The sequence below is a fragment of the Perissodus microlepis genome, chromosome 23, assembly GCF_051167445.1.
Source record: "Perissodus microlepis isolate ML-2025 ecotype Zambia chromosome 23, ASM5116744v1, whole genome shotgun sequence".
Classification (NCBI taxonomy): Eukaryota; Metazoa; Chordata; class Actinopteri; order Cichliformes; family Cichlidae; genus Perissodus; species Perissodus microlepis.
In genome coordinates this window covers 5913418-5934785 of record NC_140482.1, presented here as the reverse complement: position 1 = coordinate 5934785, position 21368 = coordinate 5913418, and the positions used below count along the sequence as shown (strand labels likewise).

General features: G+C 41.0%; 1 protein-coding gene and 1 long non-coding RNA gene across 2 annotated transcripts in view; both read right to left on the bottom strand.

Annotated features, from left to right (window-relative positions):
- The window catches only part of LOC146360863 (uncharacterized), a 118955-nt gene that overhangs the window by 15347 nt on the left and 82240 nt on the right, over nt 1-21368 (bottom strand). The window lies entirely within an intron of this gene.
- Nucleotides 7423-10129, bottom strand: sox1b (SRY-box transcription factor 1b). Its single transcript, XM_084921815.1, has one exon. The coding sequence runs from the start codon at nt 9081-9083 to the stop codon at nt 8025-8027; it is 1059 nt and encodes a 352-aa protein (XP_084777941.1). The 5' UTR covers nt 9084-10129; the 3' UTR covers nt 7423-8024.

The following is a 21368-nucleotide window of genomic DNA, read 5'->3' as shown; positions in this document are numbered from 1 at the left end:
GAGCTGAATACACGACACATTCAGGCATATGGTGACACTTGCCAAGTAATGTAAGATAATCATTACTAGCATGCAGTACTCTTGAGTCAGAACCACGCCCATCTTCAAAGTAACCTTCATTTTGATCCTTTACCTGTAAAGTTTTGCAGCTTCTTGCGTGGATACACCTGTCCATCAGCAACATGAGGGAATCTGTTGGTATTCTGTAAACCACTGTGTTTAATGAGAGATGTACGTGACAACATGTCTTGTCTATAAAGGGATAGCTGTCATACAAGTTTACCAAAATAGTTTGTATTATGTTTGTAGGGTCTGTTGTTTGCAGACATGAGACTCGGTTATTTTATTAAAATAAAAGGCAAGCTGGTAGTTAGGATGAAGCAAAAATTAGAGCTAAGCCTTGTCCAACAAGGGTGGAACACAGTCAGCACTGAAGGCTCCTGCTTAGACACTTCTAACAGTAAATACTTTTTTTTTCATTTTTAAAGGTCTGACTCTTAAATACAAAAAAATAATAATAATCCAGCCTGAATATGTTAAAAATGCAGAAAAATAAGATATAAACACACACACATGCACACAGAGTTCTCCCCATGTCATACTACACCAGATAATTATGGAACTGCTGCTGATGAATGGCGCTAATTCACTAGTGTGTTTGGCACCCGGTTTGGTGGAAGTGAGGCGAGATTTCAACCAGATCTCACCTGCAATCTGCAAATGACAGAGTTCCCCTCTGCAGAGGTGAAAGGAAGAGAGAGTGTTTCATTGGCTTCTGGGCTGGCAGGAGACCTTTTAACTCCAGTGATTACCTGAGCCTGAGCTACAGTTGTAATCATGTTAACGTTTTCCTGCTGTCTTCCATTCCTTCCTCTTCTCTCACCTGCGTTTTTCTTTCCGCACTAAAGTGCTTTAACCCTCCAGGAGAAGCACCTTGGTGTTTGAGGTAATTGGCTTGAAGAGACCTCACTTTTGCTCCTGCATTTATAATTGGTTAAAGGTAGATAGCCTGAAGCTTTTCTTTGCCTTCTTTCGACCAGTGTTTTGTTTTTCTCAAAGAACACTCGTTGCTTCATTTAAGGCCTTTAAACAGCCACTTGCAAACATTTTGCGTTGTTGTTCAGTGGCTCAAAATTGTGACATTTCCCTCGGAAGAAGACCACAACAGGTTTAAAACTGTGTGCAAGTAAATTGCCGGTGTTTTGAAACATTGACTAGGCCATCGCGGGACAGTAACAATCTTTATTTTGTTAGCAAACATGAGTTTGGTTTAGCAAACTTTAAAAGGACCAATAAAAAGAAATGTAGTAGTTGTGGTAAGCAATCTGACTACTGGCTCATTTCAGCACTGGACAGCTCCCAGTTGAATGCATTTTACTGTATGTTCAATAAGGGCATCTAATAATGATCGATGATGTAATAAACAGTCTATTTCACTCCATCATTGTCCGATAGGTGAGAATTAGGAAGTGGAGACTACCAAAATATATCTACAATGATGGGATTTTTATAATATATTGTTACCAATACCAGTGTCTTTGAATAATCATCTACTTAGTTACATACTCGAGCAGTTCTGGAGCAATTTCCCCACCAAAGTAATGAAAATATGAGAGAAAAGCATCCAGATTAAAATGCCCTCAGAAAGACATCTCTGCTGTAGAGAAAAACATCTAACTAATCCTGAACAGACAGACATTTATGGGATGTGTGTGTGTTTGTTTGACTCAAAAACCTGTGATCATGTGAATTATAAGTGTGTGTGTGTGTGTATATGTGTGTTATAGTGAAAAATATAGGCACAATATTTATCTCTGAGTGCATCACAGAGTAGAAGCATAAGAGAGCAGAGGATATAGCAGAGTAGAAAATTATATTTATCTACAGCAAGAGCATATGGTTTTGGGTGGAAAACTCAAGACTTCATTAGTCATCTAATTACTCCATTATGAAGCAAGGTAAGACCCGCAGCGGAGAATTTTGCCATCATTAAGTACTTTATGGTTTCTGTTTTAAGAACAGCGTTTCAGGAAGCTGTGATTTAACCTTTTGGCTATGAGTGAAAGCTGGAAGAACTATTAAAACAAACAAAAAAAGACAAGAAGTATAAAAAGACAGGCAGTAAAGCCTTCCTAGTAAACCCGTAATATGCTGGAAAATGGCGCAGGCGGGTAAAACTTACAGGGGGAAAATCTACATTTAACACACACAGCCAGTGAGAAAGGGGAAAAAAACAAACACAGGATAATATGAAGTAAAATACCCTGAAATAAACCGCAGACTGTCTCCTTGCAGTTCCCAGTGGCCCTGTTACTTTATACTGAAGCGTCCAGGCGACGAGTGATGATTATAGGTCCCCAGGGAGATCTAGGGGGTACTCCCTAATTGATTGTCATGAAAGGCTCTAATTGAATTGAGAAGCGGTGGGGAACGAGACACCACACAGTCTGTTTGATGCCTGGTGACTTGTTTAAAATGCCTCCAGGCAGCTGCTCCACTATAAAGAGTGCAGGGAGATTTATAATGGAATTCATTTTATTTTTCACATTAACTTTAACTGAAGTCATCTTCATATTAGCCAAAATGCTACTTTTACACTATAGATGCCAGGACTTGTGCTTTAAAATCTATTATTTGTGTCACTTGCTTTGCCCTCAGGTGTTTTTTCTTTTGTTTTTTTAATGTAAAAACCTTACCTTCCTGTTTTGTCTCATATATATATATATATATATATATATATATATTTTTTAAATTGTGCATTTGTGCACAGTTTGCCTGTGAGACACTGGCTTTATATTGACCTTTACCTCGGACCATGTTTGCTTGGAATAAACAGAGAAGGGATGTAAAGAAAACAGCTCAATTCAATCATATCATGGAAATGGTCTGTGGGTGAATCTGCAAACATTCAGACGCAACTAAATCAGGTTAATAAAAAGCTGATCAGTGTGTGTGTGAGAAGCCAGTTTTAATGCACATTTAAAAACTTTAAACATCTTACATATATTCCAAATAACAGAAAAAAGGTAAGGGTGAGCAGTGTGAGAAATATTTAAATATCTAACTATCCCAACCAGCTTAACATGGACATGCACTCTAAATTAGACAGCATGCAAGAATCTGGTGTTTTTTATGTGGAATTTAAGCGAATATGTTCAGTATCTGCTTTTCACATTACTAAAATCACCACAGTCCAGTTCGTGCTCCATCCTTGGGTACAATTAGATCCTCACATTGTGAATCAGTCTCAGAAAAACCAAAACAAGAGCAATTACCCAGAGCAGAGCATCAAATAATTTTTAAAAACAAATGTGAACATTGACAGAAAAACTGTTCACACTCATTGGGACTTTTGATTCTCGCCTCCAGGCTGACTGAATTTTACCACAAAATTAGCCTTTTTCTGTCCAGTTTCGATCTTAGATGTTACTGATCTTTTTATATCTCTTCCAAAGGAGTTAACTTTTTGGGGCGTCTAATTTATCTTAAAAGTCTTTTTTCCAATTGAGAAAAAAGATAACGCTGTGTTCATCTGTATTTTTTCCCCTCTTTTTTGAAAGATTTTGGAACGTCGACAGAAGCTGATAAAAAGAGCAAATGAGGCAGACTTTTTAGACGGCAGCAGAGACTGATGGAGAGAGTCAGACAGAGAGCAGCGAGGCTCCCTCAGCACCAATAGGTCTGCTTTTGGAAAAGAGGAGGGGGAGGAAAGGGGGTGCGGGGGGTTGCTCGGATTAAGAGGCTGAAAAATGGTTAAAACGTGTCAACGTGTAATTGCACGATAAGGCCCCCTCGCGAGGAATCTGTTGGCCCCGTTGCTATTTTCTATGGCGTCCCCGGCTAATCTCCTCGCGCCACATTCAGTCTTGTGCAATCGGTCCCCCGTAATCTCCCATGACAGAACCGGGTCCAACGACAGAGGTGAGGGTTTTTATAGGAGGAGAGGGAGGGAAATATGCGGAGGCGTGATAAACTGACGCTGATTATCCACGTTCAGGACACCAGGAGCACATGGAATGGATTGGGGAAGGGGAGGGGAAGCGGGTGTACGGGGTTATGGAGTGGGACGTGCCAAAGCAGTGGTGTCCAAACATGTGCCAAGCTGAACATGAGGAGAGGAGGAAGACCTGCAGACACATGACTGTGGATGTGCGGATGCACAGGTCCAGCCCTCAGCCTCTCCTGATGATAGAAGCTGCTGCGTATATTTTCATCTTACCTGGGTTTCGCGTCACATCAGGACCCGAGGATAAGCCTGATCATTTGAGTCCCACTTCTCTGATAATAGTAATTACTGACTCCCTTTCTCTTACACTTTGCGGAGGAAACGCTCCCATCATACCTCGAGGTTTAGCGAATCAATCAGAATAGCTGTGGCAGAATCCTCCACTTTCCCCTCTGCCATTTCCCTATCATCATATTAAGACATTTGCGATCAAAAAGTCCAATCAGAGCGGTATTCAGAGGCAATCATCTCACCTTTTATCACAATGAACAAATAATAATATCCTGCAGAAACAAGTTTTTGATGAGTGATAATTAAATAGTCAAATATCTCTTCACTTTTTTTTTTGTTTAAATTATCTTTATTTTTTAATCCCCATTCTTCCACAGGAAGCCACGCTTTAGAAATGCGTAGAAGAGCTGAGAAGGAAGTGAAGTTAACTTCCTGCTCAAACTTGGCGTTTTTGCAAAGACTGCACGACGCTCTTTTTTAGTAGCGCTTCATTTCATGCAGCACGAAGCCTGATTTGCAAGTCTTTTACAGCCTCAACATCTGGCCGATAATGTTGTAAACTCCATGAACAAGAACACGAACAAATGCGGAATGGGGTTTATAAATGTAACAGGAAGTATTCTAAAGTAATGAAGAAAAAGTACATCTGTACCTGACGTCAGTTGGGCTGTGTCAAAACTCACAAAAATCTCTCTAATGTACATCATTGCATTTATAAATGATTTTGTTCTTATAGATTCTAGTTTGCTGTTTTGTATTTTAGCTTCTATATTTACAGTATGTATTTAAAAAGAACTTACCTTACAGTTAGGTACTTTGAGCTGTCTGCGTTAGAACACATGACCTTTAACCTCTGATCCTGAGCTCAGTCAGAATCTGGAGTCTTGCGTTTAGCTGTGGACGCTTGCGTGGAGTTCCACAAAGTGTCCCCTGTGTGATGTCCGAAGAGCATTTTTTATTCTGCTGTCTGTTTTTAACACGGTCTTAGTTTTAAACTTTTCCCAGCCTGCTTGGATCAGAGTCCATGTTGAAACATTCACTGACCCGTTAAAGCTTTCTGCTAACTAGTTCATTTTGTTTTTTCTTGTTTTAACCTTTTGTTGAAAATAATCCAAGTAGTGTCTTGTGAGCTCCTAAATGACCCCCTCTTTGATTGATGGGCTGTTTTCCCGCGTTAAAAATAAATCCTGATGATAAAAGTCTGTCATAGCGTATCGAAATGTTAGCAGCTTTTTTAATATCAGAGAGCAAAGACAGAGCCAAACAAACCTGGCATTTTATGTTGGGAAAGAAAGAAATTATATAAGACCAACTGTGTGCATATTAAATACCTGCTGGAATCATCTTTACTAGATGTGACTCGCATCCACGCTGCCCTCTCGCTTTTGAGTTCAGACCCGAGTGGGAATTAGTCTGATAAAACCACGGGTGTTGTTTGCCGGGCTTTTTGTTGGGGGTGACCCCCGGGTCGCCCCGGCTTACACCAGGACTAATCCCCCATTCTCCTCCAACACAAAAACCTCCTCTCCTCTCCTCGCCTTCTCCCTTCCTACCTCCTCCTGCCCTCATTCATTGCTCGCTCCCTAACCCGGGGGCCTCAACAGATTCAGCCATCAAATTTAAAAAAGGAAATAATGTAACAACCGTGACAATTGCACATACAGATGGAGGCATTTGATGCTGGAGGTCATGGGATGGGGTAAGATTTGAGGGCCGGCAGTAGAGTAAAAGCACCCAGGTGAAAGCGAGCGTTGAAGTGGGCCTGAGTGAGGGCACTGGGTGAATTGGTAGTGCACTGACTATCGGATACTTGCGTTATTGGATTTTCTTCAGATTGCTGAGGTCATGACCCTGCAGTAAATAAGACTGAAGGGGAAAAACAAAAACAAACAAACAATTAAAAATTATTATTATAATAATATTTTGTCTTGGCCTATAAGTACAATCATTAAAGAAGCCAGGTGCACATTATAAAGTAAGTTTTAAATGATCAAGTAAGATCGGGTTGGTCAAACTGATGATGGAGACAAAAATGTCCTCTCATCCTAAAGAAGGGTATATTTTAGCCAGACATGACTTCCACAAACGCACACACTGAGGCTATTTTATGAGTAATGTTTTCAAATACATATCCTATGTGTGTTTTTAGAATTTGGATGTAAGAGATACTGAAAAATAAACAACAACAACATGAAACAATTTCTCAAAATGGAAATAAAATAAGGCTTTGTATCTATCTATGGAAGCGAATCACATGAGGATCATATTAAACATGGATATTAAAGAATAAAGGCACAGTTTATATTATATTTAAGAAAAAAAATCTTGAGTATTAGGACAGTGTTTGGCTAAAAATGTAGTCAATTTTTATCTATATTTTAACCACCAACTGCACTCTTACAGATAAATTATCAGATTACAAAATATAGGATCCTATGTTGTCAGCACCTGAGTGTTTATTATTTTAAATGCTTTTTTAAAAAATTCTAGTGCAGAAAACCCCAAATATAAACAAACAAACAACAAAGACGATTAAAAGAAAAATCTGCATTTACACCAATGAATCTGTTCTCAGATGTCTGTTATCATCTTAATAATGATGATAAAAAAGAGTAATGATGTAATCATGTAATGTAAAGAGTGATGTTAAGATTTTAATGGCGGGTAAATACCGTTTTTTCAACTGTATCAATAAAACATAAATAAATAAAAAAAGGCTCGATCAGAATGAAGAGCAAAACCTGATCATGTTTTTATCAGAGGAGAAATCATCTATTAAAAACGCCGAGACTAATTCAGGGCATGCTATTATCAAAGTCACCTCTGTGGTTAGGAAACAGGCGCGCGTGCAACGTATTAATTATTATTTATTTCTTGTTTTGTGCATTTTTTGACCAGATTTGTTTTTTCCCCGTCTATTTACTTTAACGTTAATCCAGCCATACAAGGACGAGCATGTGTCGTTATATCCTAACAATACAGCCGATGTAGATAACTAGGAATTCGCAGAGCAGTTTAAATATGCAGACATTAAACACACCACGAGCTTTCTCCAAGACAGAAGAAATTCTTTAAAATTTATTAAACTCGGCGCATATTCGTTTCCTCTTTAACCCCGATCCCTCCCTCAAAAGAAAAACAAAATTGCGGCATTTTTATAAATTATGTACAATTGCATAAAAGCGTTTTCAGTAGGCCTATTTATTCACAATTTACAAGATTTTACAACAACAAAAACAAAATTCAAATTACACCGACTGACTCACATGTTTACAAGCATTAAAACTGGAAATCATTTTTAAAAACTGCAGCCTAGAAACTTTTTTTTTCTCCTTAGTCTTCTTCTCCAACACATCTTCCATTCCCGCCCTCCGCTCATTTTTCGGACAGCTTTTATGGATCCCTTAAACACACCGCTGGTGCCTTTAATTCCACAGAAAAGTCGGGAAAAAAAAAAACCTTCAAATCGCACCAGCACTTCACGGATTATAATTTAAATCGTGTGAAAAAAAATAAAAAACAAACAAAAAAAAAAAAACACTTGGCATGCTCTGTTCCAGAGAGCGATAGTGAACCGTGTGCGCTTTCCTTTAAACTCGGACAGACAGAAGAATCCATCACTGAAAGAAAAAAATATAATAACGATAAAAAAAAAGTTTGTTCAAAGTGATTGCATTTTTATGGCTATAACCGCCTATAATTTACAATTCATCAGCAGCTCGCGCCCACATCTAGAGTGTAAATATTTGGTTGTGGTTTGTGGTGCTTGCAGGACATGTGGGGGGGTTTAAATGTGGGTCAGAGGAACCGTCCCGTTTACCGGAGTGGAGCCGCTGCTCTGGTAGTGCTGCGGGTGGAGCACGTGCAGTCTGCTCTGAACGGAGGAGTCCCCCGCCACCTCACCGGTCGGCAGATACATGCTGATCATGTCCCGCAGGTCCCCCGTGGGGCACGGCGGCGGTGCGCGCGCGGTGGACACCGGCGGGCTCACGCTCGGCTCAGATTTCACGAGAGACCCCAAAGTGCCGCCGATGGCCCCGGACACCGGAGACACGCCGGAGCTTTGGTGCTGGTGGGTGTAGCCGGTGATGCCACCGTAGCCCGGCGGAGACGCGCTCATGTAGCTCTGAGAGTTTGAGATGGGGCTGTAAGATAAGGCGCTCATGTCGTACCTGTGCACGGGCTGCGGGTTGTGCGGGTGGTGGTGCGGGTGATGGTGCGGGTGGTGCGGGTGAGCCCCGGTGCCCGGGTGTTGCGTGTACGCCAGCTGCGCCTCCTGCATCATGGCGTGAGCCGCCGCCGCTGCCGCCGCCACCTGGCCCGAGTACGCGCCGTTGGCCCAGCCGTTCACGTGCGTGGCGTAGCCTGCGTTTGCCCCCGCGTGCCCCCCTCCGGGGCTCTCCAGCCGCTGCCCGCCGCCCATCCCCACAGCCGCTGAGGAGCCGAGGAGCCCGCCGGCCAGCGAGTATTTGTCCTTCTTCAGCAGCGTCTTGGTCTTTCTCCGCGGCCGGTACTTGTAGTCCGGGTGTTCCTTCATGTGCATGGCCCGGAGCCGCTTCGCCTCGTCGATGAACGGCCTCTTCTCCGCCTCCGTCATCACTTTCCACTCGGCGCCGAGCCGCTTGCTGATCTCCGAGTTGTGCATCTTGGGGTTCTCCTGTGCCATTTTCCTCCGCTGACCCCGGGACCACACCATGAAGGCGTTCATGGGTCTCTTGATCCTCTCCTGTGGGACTTTGCCTCCGGCCCCCCCGCCTCCGCCTCCCGCGTGTCCCCCCGGGTTGGACGGGTTGGTCTGGGGCACCACGGGGGAATGTAAGTCCGTTTCCATCATGATGCTGTACATTCACCTCGTCTTTGTGGGACACCAGTCAAACACGAAGAAACATTCAGGCTGGCCCGCGCGCGCAGCAACTAAACCTCCGAGGGAGAGATGGATGAAGAGTGAAAGAAGCAGAGAGAGGGGATGAAATCCGCTCAGAGGTAAACCTGCTCCCGCACTTCCTCCGTTTTCACCTCTTTTTTTCCTCCTCTTTTTTCTCCCCCCTCTGTCATCCACGAGCGCAGACAAGAATGGAAACCGCTTGTTTGAGCTTACTTTGGTTGAAGCTGTAGTGGGGAAAAGTTACCGGAGCGTGCCCGGGCCGCGCGCTTTGACAGCAGCTAAATGAGCGCGAGACGGCCAATGGAGAGGCTCGAGCGCAGACGTGATTTGCATGCAGGGGGGGGGCTCGAGGTTCTGGTGACGTCGGAGCGCGAGACCTAAAAATTACTCCCTCTGTCATCTGTTTTTTTTATGTGTGTGTGTGTGTGTGTGTGTGTATGTGTGAAAGAGAGAGAGAAAACACACAACATACAAACAGTTTAATTCCGGTAATTTTTGCGCACGTGCTCTTGCTTCAAACAGGCTGATTTAATCAGTGTTTACGATAAAAACAAGACGCCGTCAGGGCAAATTCACGGCACAAGCAAGTACGAATATAATACTAATATTAATAATTAACAACAACAGATTCACAGGCATCATATAAGCGTGTTAGCCCGCTGCTTACGGCCAGTGAAAACTACAAAGCAGAGCGCCTTCAGCTGCGTGTTTAGCTTTCCCGTTTAGCCGCAGCGCTACGAGATTTAATCCTTTGCTAAGTATTATACATTTAACCTAAATGGTCCCTAAAAAGCTCACCCCCACCATTTTTTTTGCCTCTCATTCAGAGCCACAGGTGCTTTTCTGTTGTGCCCGTTGCTAGGTAACAGGTGAGTGACGCCCGGAGCACGTGCCATACAAAGCAGCATCTTTTGTTTGTTTCACCGGCGCTCCCGTGGCGAGCACGCACGAGAGGAAAAAGAGGAGGAGGAGGGAGGGCAGAAAACAAAAACTACAGTAATCCCATAATAAACGTTGGAAATGTTAGAGGCTCTTAATGAAAGCATTTTAATAAACTAATAAGGTCTAATAATAATAATACTAATAATAATGACGACGCTGTCACTGTAAAGCAGCGGCAGGCCTGCTGCATTAGGCCCCAGATCTTCTTCCAGGCTCCTGCTTTTGCAGAGATCATTATTATACATTTATTATATATATATTATATATATTTTTTTTCCTCCCCCTCTGAATAACTGTTCATAAATTCCTACAAATGCACAAGTCATGTTTTATTAGGGCTTCCACAAATAATCATAATCTGCACATTACTGCGTCTATTAATTGTTTGGTCAGAAAAATGTAATAAAAAAAGCCCATCACAGTTTTCCTGAGCTGACTACTCACAGTCCAAAACTGAAAGATATTCAGATTAAATGTAAGCATCTGAAACCCAGTAGAGAAATAATTCAAATAATTAATCAACAGGAGCTAAAAGGGGTGTAATTTATTTGCATTTGAATCTGTTTTTGGGCCCATGTGGTAGCTCCGAAGCCCTAAAATAGAAAAAAGAAAGAACACATAACAGACAGATAACATTAACATTTCAATTTGTTGTTAGGTATTCCGGTCTCCTCCTGCTTCCCTGGCTTCCCATCATGTGCAGGATCTTTTCATCCCTCTGGGATTATGCTCCCAAGTGGCATCTGTCAGGTGCTGCCCGCCTCTCAGCGAGCTGCTAAACTATATTGGCATGTTGGCACGGCTGGATTTTCCTCTCTCGCTCCCTTGTACCAGTTGGGTATAGTGCTGTTAAGTGGCTTGTGTGATCTGTTTAGTGCTCACTGTGAAATCTCTCTCTGCTTTTTCTCTTTCTTTTTTTTCATGCTTCCAGCACACACACACACACACACACACACACACACACACACACACAGACACACACACACACACACACACACACACACACACACACACACGCACAGATGAGCACATTTAAATCCAGCAGAGGAATTCTTTGAGAAATCACATCAAAAGAATTGACAGAAATATTTCCCATTGAACAAATAATAATATCCTGTCAGTGAATGCACTTTGTGCTATTTTCTGATCTATTCATTTATTGATTCTGCGGCAGTGAGGGAGAGGGACTTTGTCACATACTGAGGGCTCACCTGACAGCTGATAGAGATTAAAACTCTTTGAGAGATTCTTTGTTGGGGACATTTGGATGGTTTCATTTACACGAGAGCTAAGAAAAAGGCCGCAAGGACACTGCTCCCACCCTGTCTGTTACTCCATCATCAGTTAATTGGTCCCATGTGCTGTCTTACTGCAGGTGAATTACCTGCTCCAGGTAAAAGCAGCCCCTTGGATAACCCCGAAGGAAATCTGGTCTGCTTCTGATTGTCAATGAGCACCAAGTTTAGTTGCAAACATTATTGCTGCTGTTTTTTTTTCATCTGTGACATAATTAAAGCTTGTTTGCATGCACATCAAAAGTGCAATTAGAGAATAATTAAGGCTATTTTTTTTAACAAGTTGCACATGCTCAGAGGAATATTTGAGGGCCTGGTGGAGTGTGTCGCTGTTATAGAGATCCACTTTTCTTCACTGTAGTGAAAATTTGATCTACTGGAGTCACTCTGTATGATTTGGAGAAGTATTTATATGTGACCTTGAACCCTATGAAGTTAGAAAAGCCAGTGCAGGTGCCTTCACAATACTAATCAAATGTATCTTTATTTATCCCTTCCTGACTGAGCCTGATTTCCAAACCTAATCAGGTATTCTCTTCATATTGATCTTCATTATCAGGTTATTCTGAAAAACAATTTGTGTTATATATTCAAAAAGCACAGAACTGGAAGTGGAAACAAATGAACAGTTCATCCATCTTTTTTCTTAAGCCATGTCAGTTTTTTTTCTTTGGTAATTTTCTTTTACTTTATTATTATTATTAAAAAAGATAAGAGTAGCTTGCTGGAGTTTGTGTTCCCTGCTATGCCATGGAAACAGGGGTAAATGGTGACTAAGTAAATAGCTGCTGTGTTTTGCACGCATGTTTAATTGTTATTAAGGAGCCAGTGGACAAAAATAATGTGATGAAATAAAGAACTGACTCATATCAGTTTATCCAAGTGAAGCGTTATAGTATTTACAGAAGGTTAACAACATGTTAAGATTCCAGGTGGTGTAGATTTAACTGAGGGAGTGTATTGACATATATAGTGCCCTAATAACTCCTGTCAATGCAACAACTTGTGTATTATAAGTGAGGCTTTGTGCTGGCTGTGTTAAAGCTCACCAGCTCCTCAACCGCATCCAAACTATTTATTTATTGTGCCGCTGAATAGGAAGAGAATGTTAACAAGTTAAAGATGTGGGAGTGACAGAGAAAGCATGGATAATGTAGCTTGAATCATGCAGTTTAATTTTTGATAAGGCAGCGTGTGACATCCACAATCATACATTATCTGCAGAAACCCGGAAGGATACAAGTAGTTTGTTCAGTGTCTCAGTGGATGAGTTAGCAGTTAGTGAAACAGTTTAAAGGAACCTGAGCAACATTTATGTGGTTTTTAGCCATCAAAACTCCTGAGTTTGTGTGTTCAGTAATCCTGTTGTCTTGAGGTGGCAGATGATGTTGATGATGATGAGATGCAGTTCTTCATTTTCAAGCTTCACTTCAGATCAGTGAAAGTCTGCAACAGACAGAGCAGTTTAGCAAACTTGATAGAAGGGGGGTGGGGAACAAAGCGCTTTAAAAGAGGAAGCACAAAAACAACAGCTTCATTCAGACAGTTTCCCTCATTTTATACTATTATTACGGCTCTTGATATGAGCGCTGATGTCCTGACAAGCTCAGCTAATCTAAATAAATAAATAGCCTTTCCTCAAAATCACATTCAAAAGTCATGGCCAAAGTTACAGCTTGGTTGGGTTTATTTTTTTCCCCTACTTTTGTGAATAAAAAAAAAGATGAGTGTTTTTCCTGGAACATTTATCTCTTCAGTGGTTTAAAATTAGACTGGATGCTTTCCCATCATCAAAATTCTTCACATTTCTAACAAATTGAATGCTTAAACATACTAAACACTAAAATAGCAAAAGTCCTCTGTGGCAAAATGACATAATTAAAATAGTTTGTACTGGTTCAATTACCTGAAAGTTGGTGCACATGAATATTTTTTATTTTTGTACTTAAAATTAAAAATCGCATATGCATGTATCCAGCAGCTGCTGGATTTTAAGCAGACAGCAGCACTGAGTGAGCCTGGACAGGCTGGAAATATCCAGACTGCTCTGACGGATATTGTTTGTGTCAGGGCAGCCAGCGGGCCGATAGCACAGTGCAGGAAGCTCTGCTGTACATCTACTCTGGTTTTTTGGAAAGTGAGACTTTCAGATGTGGGATTAAAACAATTATTCAGTTTTTCAAGTTTATAAAAGCCAAAAAGGAATAATGAACCACTGGATGACTTCTTGTGTTATCAGACATGTTTTTTTTCTTTCAATAAGCGCATTCACTGCTGTATTTTGTTATGGGTTTTTTTCTGTTTCATGGTCTATATATTAAAAATCTATGTGTATGCACTTTCAGACAGAGGTAATTCATATAAAAGATGTTTTTTGTGCTGTCAGAAACCCTCATTTCGTCAGATGATGATCACTCTGTAGTCAATACAATATGTTCACAACTACGAAGGAATTTCAACATAGCTAACACAAAGCAAATCTGACTATCTTAACAAAGCTTAAACCCCCAGTCAATCAACACAGCTTTCTTTGTTAACCCAGCTTTCTGCTTCAGCCTATGTTAAAAAAAATTGACACAACTACTGTGACGCCATCCACTAGTTTCTGAAGTCCTGTTTTGAAGGCTCAAGATCAGCTTCCACTGCCGGCATGCCAAACACAGCATAACCAAGATTTACAAAATAGGAAGTTTTTTTTAATTCAGCAGAAGCTGAACGAGCGACTGAGATCATGAAATCGTGAGGAAAATGTTTAGCAGAGATATTGACATTAGAACGGGTGATAGAGATTTTACAAGATTATTAAAATATAACAGCAAAATGCAACACTGGTGCACTGGTGATGATAATCACAACCACGCATCAAGTCGCAATCACAAAGAAGATTGTCTCAAGTTCTCTTTATTTTGCTGCTCCCAGTGTTTTTTATTTGCTGCTCTCAGCTGCACATTAAAGCTCTGAAAGTTGATTTAGCCCGGTAAAATCAGATTTTATGCTCCACATAGGTCGCTAACCTACAATTCTCACTTCATAGTACAACAGACTGGAACCTTTACTTGGTAGACTTTACCTTTCGATGCTCCTCAGCAACGTTTTTAGAACTTTAAGTTACTAATTGTATCAAAGACACTTTCCATTATCCTCATCTTTTTATAAAACATACAATAATATTGATAAAAGGGAAATGTAGATAATTTAAAAGTTATCCCAATCTGTTTAGCTCTACTTAATACATCATATCGATCTCACTCCTGCGTAGAGCACATGATGAGATATTTTTTAGATAAAACAAGGTGTTAAGGATATTATTTCTATCTGCTTTTAGGCCTGAAGTCTCTAACCTATAAGTCCAAGAACACACACACACACACACACACACACACACACACACACACACACACACACACACACGGACACGCACATTCTAACAGAATCAAAGGCATTTCTTCTGTGCAGCAGCCGACCCGGTGGGTTTGTTTAAGGCTCACTGTCACAGCAAACTGTCAGCTCTACTGGAGCTCAGCAGCTCTGACTGAACAGACAGTACACAAACACACACATGCATGCTTGCATACAGTATGAATACACAGCTGGAAGGTATGACATATGTTAAGTGTTTATAAAAATTGTTAAGAAAAACCTCCTGGCATAGTTGAATTAAGCTTTTCTTTAAAGAAAATGCTAGCGCCGCTTCAGATATGTTATCTAATCATGGGCTGGCTCGTCACATAAAAGGAGCTACAGTATCACATCAGATGTTGCTTTGTTTTCTGAAAGCTTCATTTTTTCTACATTTATTAAGAGGCAATATTTACATATATATTTTGAATACTTTTAGAGCATTTTTTTCTGCTCACGTGAATAAACACACACACGGGGGGTGGGGGTGTTATTTTAGCTGAAAAGGTACTCGTAGTTACAATGCGTACAGGTGCAGAGACACCTGCTGCAGTTGGGGGCTGTGTTCTGTATGGTTGGACTATTGTAAATTATGGTGAACATTCAACAGTTGCTTTTATTTAGAAAATTCCTTATCATCCTGATAAGTTATTACAGAATGCTTTTATTTTGAAAACCTTAATACCAATCAAGAATTTAAATGACAACATATAGTGGGATTTTTGATTGGATCGGTTGTTAGTGTTTTGTGTACTGGTTCTTAGCAAAATACAAACGATTTAGATCATCTGTAAAGACTCATACATGCAAGCTGAATGATTGGAAGATGGAACATTCTGACTTGTCTACAAGAATTTGCCAACTACTCGCTGAGCAGCAGTGAAACTTGTAATATATGAGCCAAAAGGAAACAGAGACCATTTGTCTTACTGCTGGAACATACACATTAAAAATGGGACAACTTTTACTTTGAAAGCGAGAGGTCTCAGTTTCCTCTGTGCCTCACCCTTTTTTTTTTTTTACTGTGCTTAGTGACCAATTGATGAGATGTATACTCTGCTGCACCATATACCTATCTGCACCACTGTTACACCAGTAATGGCCAGCATCAACCACTTTACTACAAACTGGGAAATACAAATTTTTCCCTATAGCAACCGGGGGTTGACTGGGAGCTAAAATCTATAGACTCTCTTAGCCCCACTTTTACATCACATGAAGATGTCATTTTGTAATACCAATGACAGAGCGACGACATGCATTTCCCTTTCCTTGTGTGGACAATAACGAGTTACGCCCAGGCATGTCTGACAGCGAAGTTCACGTGTTGGCCTCTGACGATTTAGAAAAAGGATCTGCTGTAATGACCTCCAACAAAGCACGATGCTTTCCAGTATATGTAAGAACACTGTTCCTGTCAAAAGGTAGAAACAACAGACTTGAGGTGAGTATAACCAGGATATGAAAAGTATATCGTAAAGTATAACTTTTTTTTTTTTTTTAAATTTTCTACATTTTTAAGCTGCTTGGTGTAACTTATATAATTGCACTGAGCAAAACTTGACTAACTCATTATTGAACTTTAATACTTAGTAGGCTAATACACAAATAAATCAAGACTTTTTTTTCTTTGGAGACTGATGGGGTACTGGAGGATTTGTGCAAAGTGTGTGGCACTGATAGCGATCTCAAATATTAAAATGTGATAGGCGTCTTTCCCAGACTGTTTCAGCACATTTTTCTGATTGCAGATTGGTCTTGGCCAGTATACTTGTGATCCCCCACGTCCCCACCACCACCACCAAAAAACTGTGCCATGTTCTAGTGAGATGGGCTGAATTTATGCACAGACAGATACAATGCAGTCTGTGATTTTGTCTTATGGGTGTTGCCCTTTGGTGGTTACCAAAGCCCTCTGGACAGCACAAATGTAGGACTTATGACTGACACTCAAATGCAGTTTTTAACCAAATAAACGAGGAAAAAAATGTTTGCAAATGTGCAAATATTAGCACGAGTAAAAGAATTTAACATGGCTGCATTATATGTCATGTGAGTTATCTAAAACTGATGTATTCATTGTTATTGTTACAGGTTTCAGAACACTGGAGAATCACAGACTTTGTTCGAATATTACGGCCGCTTCACTGAAATGTTCTGAGCTGTAAAATTGGACGAAAGTCTACAAATTCCTGAACTAAGTACAGTTTAATGATGATTACTGAGAGACAATGCGAGCACTTTAACTTCTCTTCGCTCCACTAGCAATTGGCGGCATCATCAAGCTTTGACTTCAAGGTTTTGAAATTCACTTTCTTTAATAACTTGCATGAATAAATTAACCAGTTGCAACCATCCAGTTCCAGCCATCTCCACAGAGACTAACATCATCTTTCTTCCTTCCATTTCCCCCCACCCCATTTTCAAGTGTCAGAGTAAAGTGGCCTGGTGTACCGAACACTGTTAAGCATTTGCACTCATCATTTAATCATCACACCTCGTCCTTTGATTGATGCCTAATGAATGCCTGGGGTCTCGGTTTACAAGACGATTGCTAACAGAGCCTTGCTAATGGGTTTTGCCTGTCTGGCAGACAGCTAAGGGTGCAGGCAGAGAAGTCCGCATTTACACTGGAGCTTTAAGACCATTTACTCTAACATTTCTAATACAGATATTGGACACTTAAAGTCACATATCCTGAGCTTTTCTTTCCGGTCAGGTCCGTTTGCATAAAATAAAACAGTTTTCTGCTCAGTGTAAACAAGACCTCAGGTCATCTCTTTTCAAATACTTGAACAATTAGCAGCCACATCACTTTTTGCTAATGGGATCTAGCAGCAATGACCAGAAACTTGCTTTGAGCTTTATATCTCGAAAACAGCATGGAGATGCTTAGAGTGGAGATGCTCAGGCTGTGCCATTTCCCTACTCTTACTCTTCCACGGGGCCACCTCTTGAGGACCCATCTGAACTTTTCAAAGAAAATGCTTAGAAAGACTTACTGAGCTGTGAACTGTGTAATTACTACAAATGATTAAGAGTCTTTGGTGGGAGTATGGGGGTGGAGGAAAAGCATGCAAACTTAAAAATAAAGTCCATTAAAGCCAACTGGTTTTACTGCCGTACTAAGAGTGCATGATTTCTGACTGACTTCATGTTTCAGCTTCAGATGAGCTTCTACATTGTAGCTGAGACCAAATGCTCTGTGAGGTGATCTGGATTTTTGCTCTAAACCAGGGAAACTACGCATTACGTGCATCCTTGACGCCTTACAAGCATTCTGAATGCATTTCCTTTCTTTAGAAAGGATTTGAAAAGACTGTTTCATATAACCTGCACTGTTTATGCTCTACAGTATTTACTTCTGTCGTTGGCACATTGTCTGGTTGCTTTTTTTCCTTTCCTCTCGTATTAACTGTACAAGATGTAGTCAAAGGTTGAAACTTTAGGCAGAAATTGATATTTTGCCTTCCATCTCAATGATTTGTCCAGCGTACAACGCAACCAGGCAAACAGGGACCTACTTAAGAAAAAGGTAGATCAAAAAAGACATTCCAAGTCCATTGTGCAATGAGCAATCAAAAACTGTTTCACAGGTGCAAAAGTCTTTTTTGCAGTAAGCAGGTGAGTATTTGCTTTTCAGACTCATGTTTAACTCTTTGTTTTTTTTTAGTCTTGTCTGTCGGTGATACGGTGTTAGGATCGGGAATGTTGTGTTCCCAAACACAAGCAGGCAAGGAATGGGAAAAGTAATGAGTAATTTCTGAAACGTGATATGTAAAAACAGATCATTAAAAAAAAACATGATGCTGTTAATGTAGCAGCGATGATCAACATCCTGCTTTGACCTTTGGCACTTTCAGCTGAGCTATTCACATCGAGCCTTTATTTCCTCCATCGCTCTTCCATCTGCTGCAGGCGGGTCAAGCAGTGTTGATGCCGCGGCTACATTTTTATTTGTGCCCCCCTCCCTCATAACATCCCCCACATACCCACAACCCTCCACAGACACACACACACACCAGAATACACATTTAATTTAATTAGAGCATGCGTGGCCTCCCTCTCTGCCAGTATTGTCGAGGCGCTCGGGAGCAGCCAACACTATCACTGATTGCTTCTAGATAGGCAGAAATATGATTAGACCACGTGTTTGAGTTTGCCTGTTTGTGCAGGAACTGGGAAGAAATCTGATTGGGGTTTTGTCAGCGGTGAGAGCAGAGGTAAGCTGAAGGGTTGAGAAAGATGAGGAGATGATTGGATCGAAAGAAGAGGGAGATTTCTTCCATTTTTTTTCAACGAAGTATTTTTTAATTTAATGGAGGTCTAAGGTGTTTGTCGTATACTGCATAGAAATGTTAATCCCTGGGATTCATGACATAAGGTGCTTTGCAATCAGCGTTTACTAAAAAGAAACTAAAACTGTGTGTTGAGAAGCAGTACAGGATTCTTGCAAGAAACAGCATCATAGAGATGGCTTCAAAACAATCATCACATTTTTGCTCAGGCAAGCAAGAAGGTCAGACTCAGCCACACTCCTGGTAAATCAGCTCTTTATGAAGTGAACTAGCAAATCCCACATGGAGTTCTGCATTTAAGTAGTGCTATATGTGTTGACACTGATGCCTGCTCTGTTGTTCTGCCTGCTCACATTTCTACATATGGGCACAGAGGTCCCAGAGAAGACTGCAATAGCCACAAGATATAAATAGCTGCAGATGGAAACTACTACTCCTGAATGAATCCTGCATTTGTAAGGCCACTCCTGTAGCTCTTACATGATCAGAGGGAAGTTGGAGGAAATGATAAATGAAGAGTGGAAGGATCAGGAGGAGGAAGAGCACAGAGGGGGAGGAAGGAGATCCTTAACCTCTTATTATTAGTTTGATTTTCAAATGGACAGGAGGTAAACATGAAAGCTTTGATTCTTTGTATAATAAGATTAGTGTTATTAAAGGGAGAAGGGCAGATAGAAAGGAGCGAGGGAAGAATAAAGAAGTGACCTTTGAAGAACAAGGTAAGGAGAGAGGGAGGAACCCTGCTGAGGAGTGGTGAAAAGAGAGAAAAGGGAAGTGTGTGTGTGAGAGAGAGAGAGAGAGAGAGAGAGAGAGACGGGGGGGGGGGGGGGGGGGGGGGGAGGGAGGGCTGGGATGGAGTGACCCGGCGAAAACAGATTAGTCGGCCATGAAGAGGATTACCAGCAATGATAGTCCCTCAGAGAGCAGTCAGTCTCAGTCAATGCAAACACACACACACACACACACACACACACACACACACACACACACACACACACACACACACACACACACAATGAACACATCAAAGTGATCAGCATCAGTTCAACCTGTCTGGTTAATGCAAACACACACATATCTGTCAGAATACACAAAGCACATCCACTGCACACACAGTGTGAAATCATGATGCATGCTGGAACCTCACTTTCATTCCACTGCTCAAATCCAGCAGCTTGAATTATTTTTTACGACAGGGTTTTTACATAAAAACCAACTGTTTGCTGCTTTAAACGAGTCAACAGGTGGGCTCAGCTCAAGTCTCCTGGGAGCTACCGGTCAGGTTGTTCTCTCCTATATGCAGATCAAAATTTGTTTTTGCTAAACTTTCAGAACTTGCAATCATAATCCAAGGTAAGAGCTTTAAAGTGGGGATGTAAAAGTAAGAGAAGCAAAGTAAGTACCTACAGTAGATGGTGGTTGGCACACCCTAGTTTGGCCCTTTTCAACACAGAACAGTCAATGCAAATGTCAAATTTGGATTATCTACTTTTCAAATAAAAACCAAACGTAAAGTAAGACACGTTAACTGAGACTACACACCATTAATCATAGAATATGGATCTCAGTACTGTCAGTGCATTCACCTCTTTCATTTCCCTGGGACAACGTGACGTCACAGGTGTGAGTGCAAGAACTGCAGTGCAGTACTTCCTCCAGAGGAGGTGGATGCATCAGCAATTCTGAGATTCATATCCTCCTATGAGATCTGATTTTTTTCCCCCTACTGTAAATCATGAATGAATGAAAGAAATTAACTAGTTCTGCATGACATTCAAGATTTACTTTTTGTTTGTTTGTTAACAAAGCTGCTGAAGTTAAATGAGTCCAGCTCACTGTTGGTATAACACATATGCAATAATATCACAAGCACAGCGCTACTTTCATACACACCCCTGCCCCTACTTTCTCTGTCATCAGCAGAGAAAACAGCTGACTGCCAACAGATACCTCTGTGTGTGTGTGTGTGTGTGTGTGTGTGTGTGTGTGTGGTTAGTGTCAGTGGCAAAGAGCAGCTAATCCCACACAACCCCACTGTGGCCGAGTTTACCTGACACATCTCAAAATGATTCTGTCAGCTGAAATCACAGTTGTTCTAACTTTATGTTAACTTACCAGTTTATGAGGTTGTGGAGTACGGTGTGTGTAAAACATATTAATTTATTCACTTGACAAATGTTTGGCTAACAATCACGGAGATCGGATTTAATTAATTAATTTTTTTAACTTAAACATTTAAACAACCAGTCTTGGGTGCATTTGGGGAAACATGATTTAACATTTTATTAAGAAAAAACAAGATTAATTATGAA

Excerpts from the sequence above, each read along its gene's own strand:
- sox1b (XM_084921815.1), bottom strand. The coding sequence starts at position 9,083 with ATGTACAGCATCATGATGGAAACGGACTTACATTCCCCCGTGGTGCCC.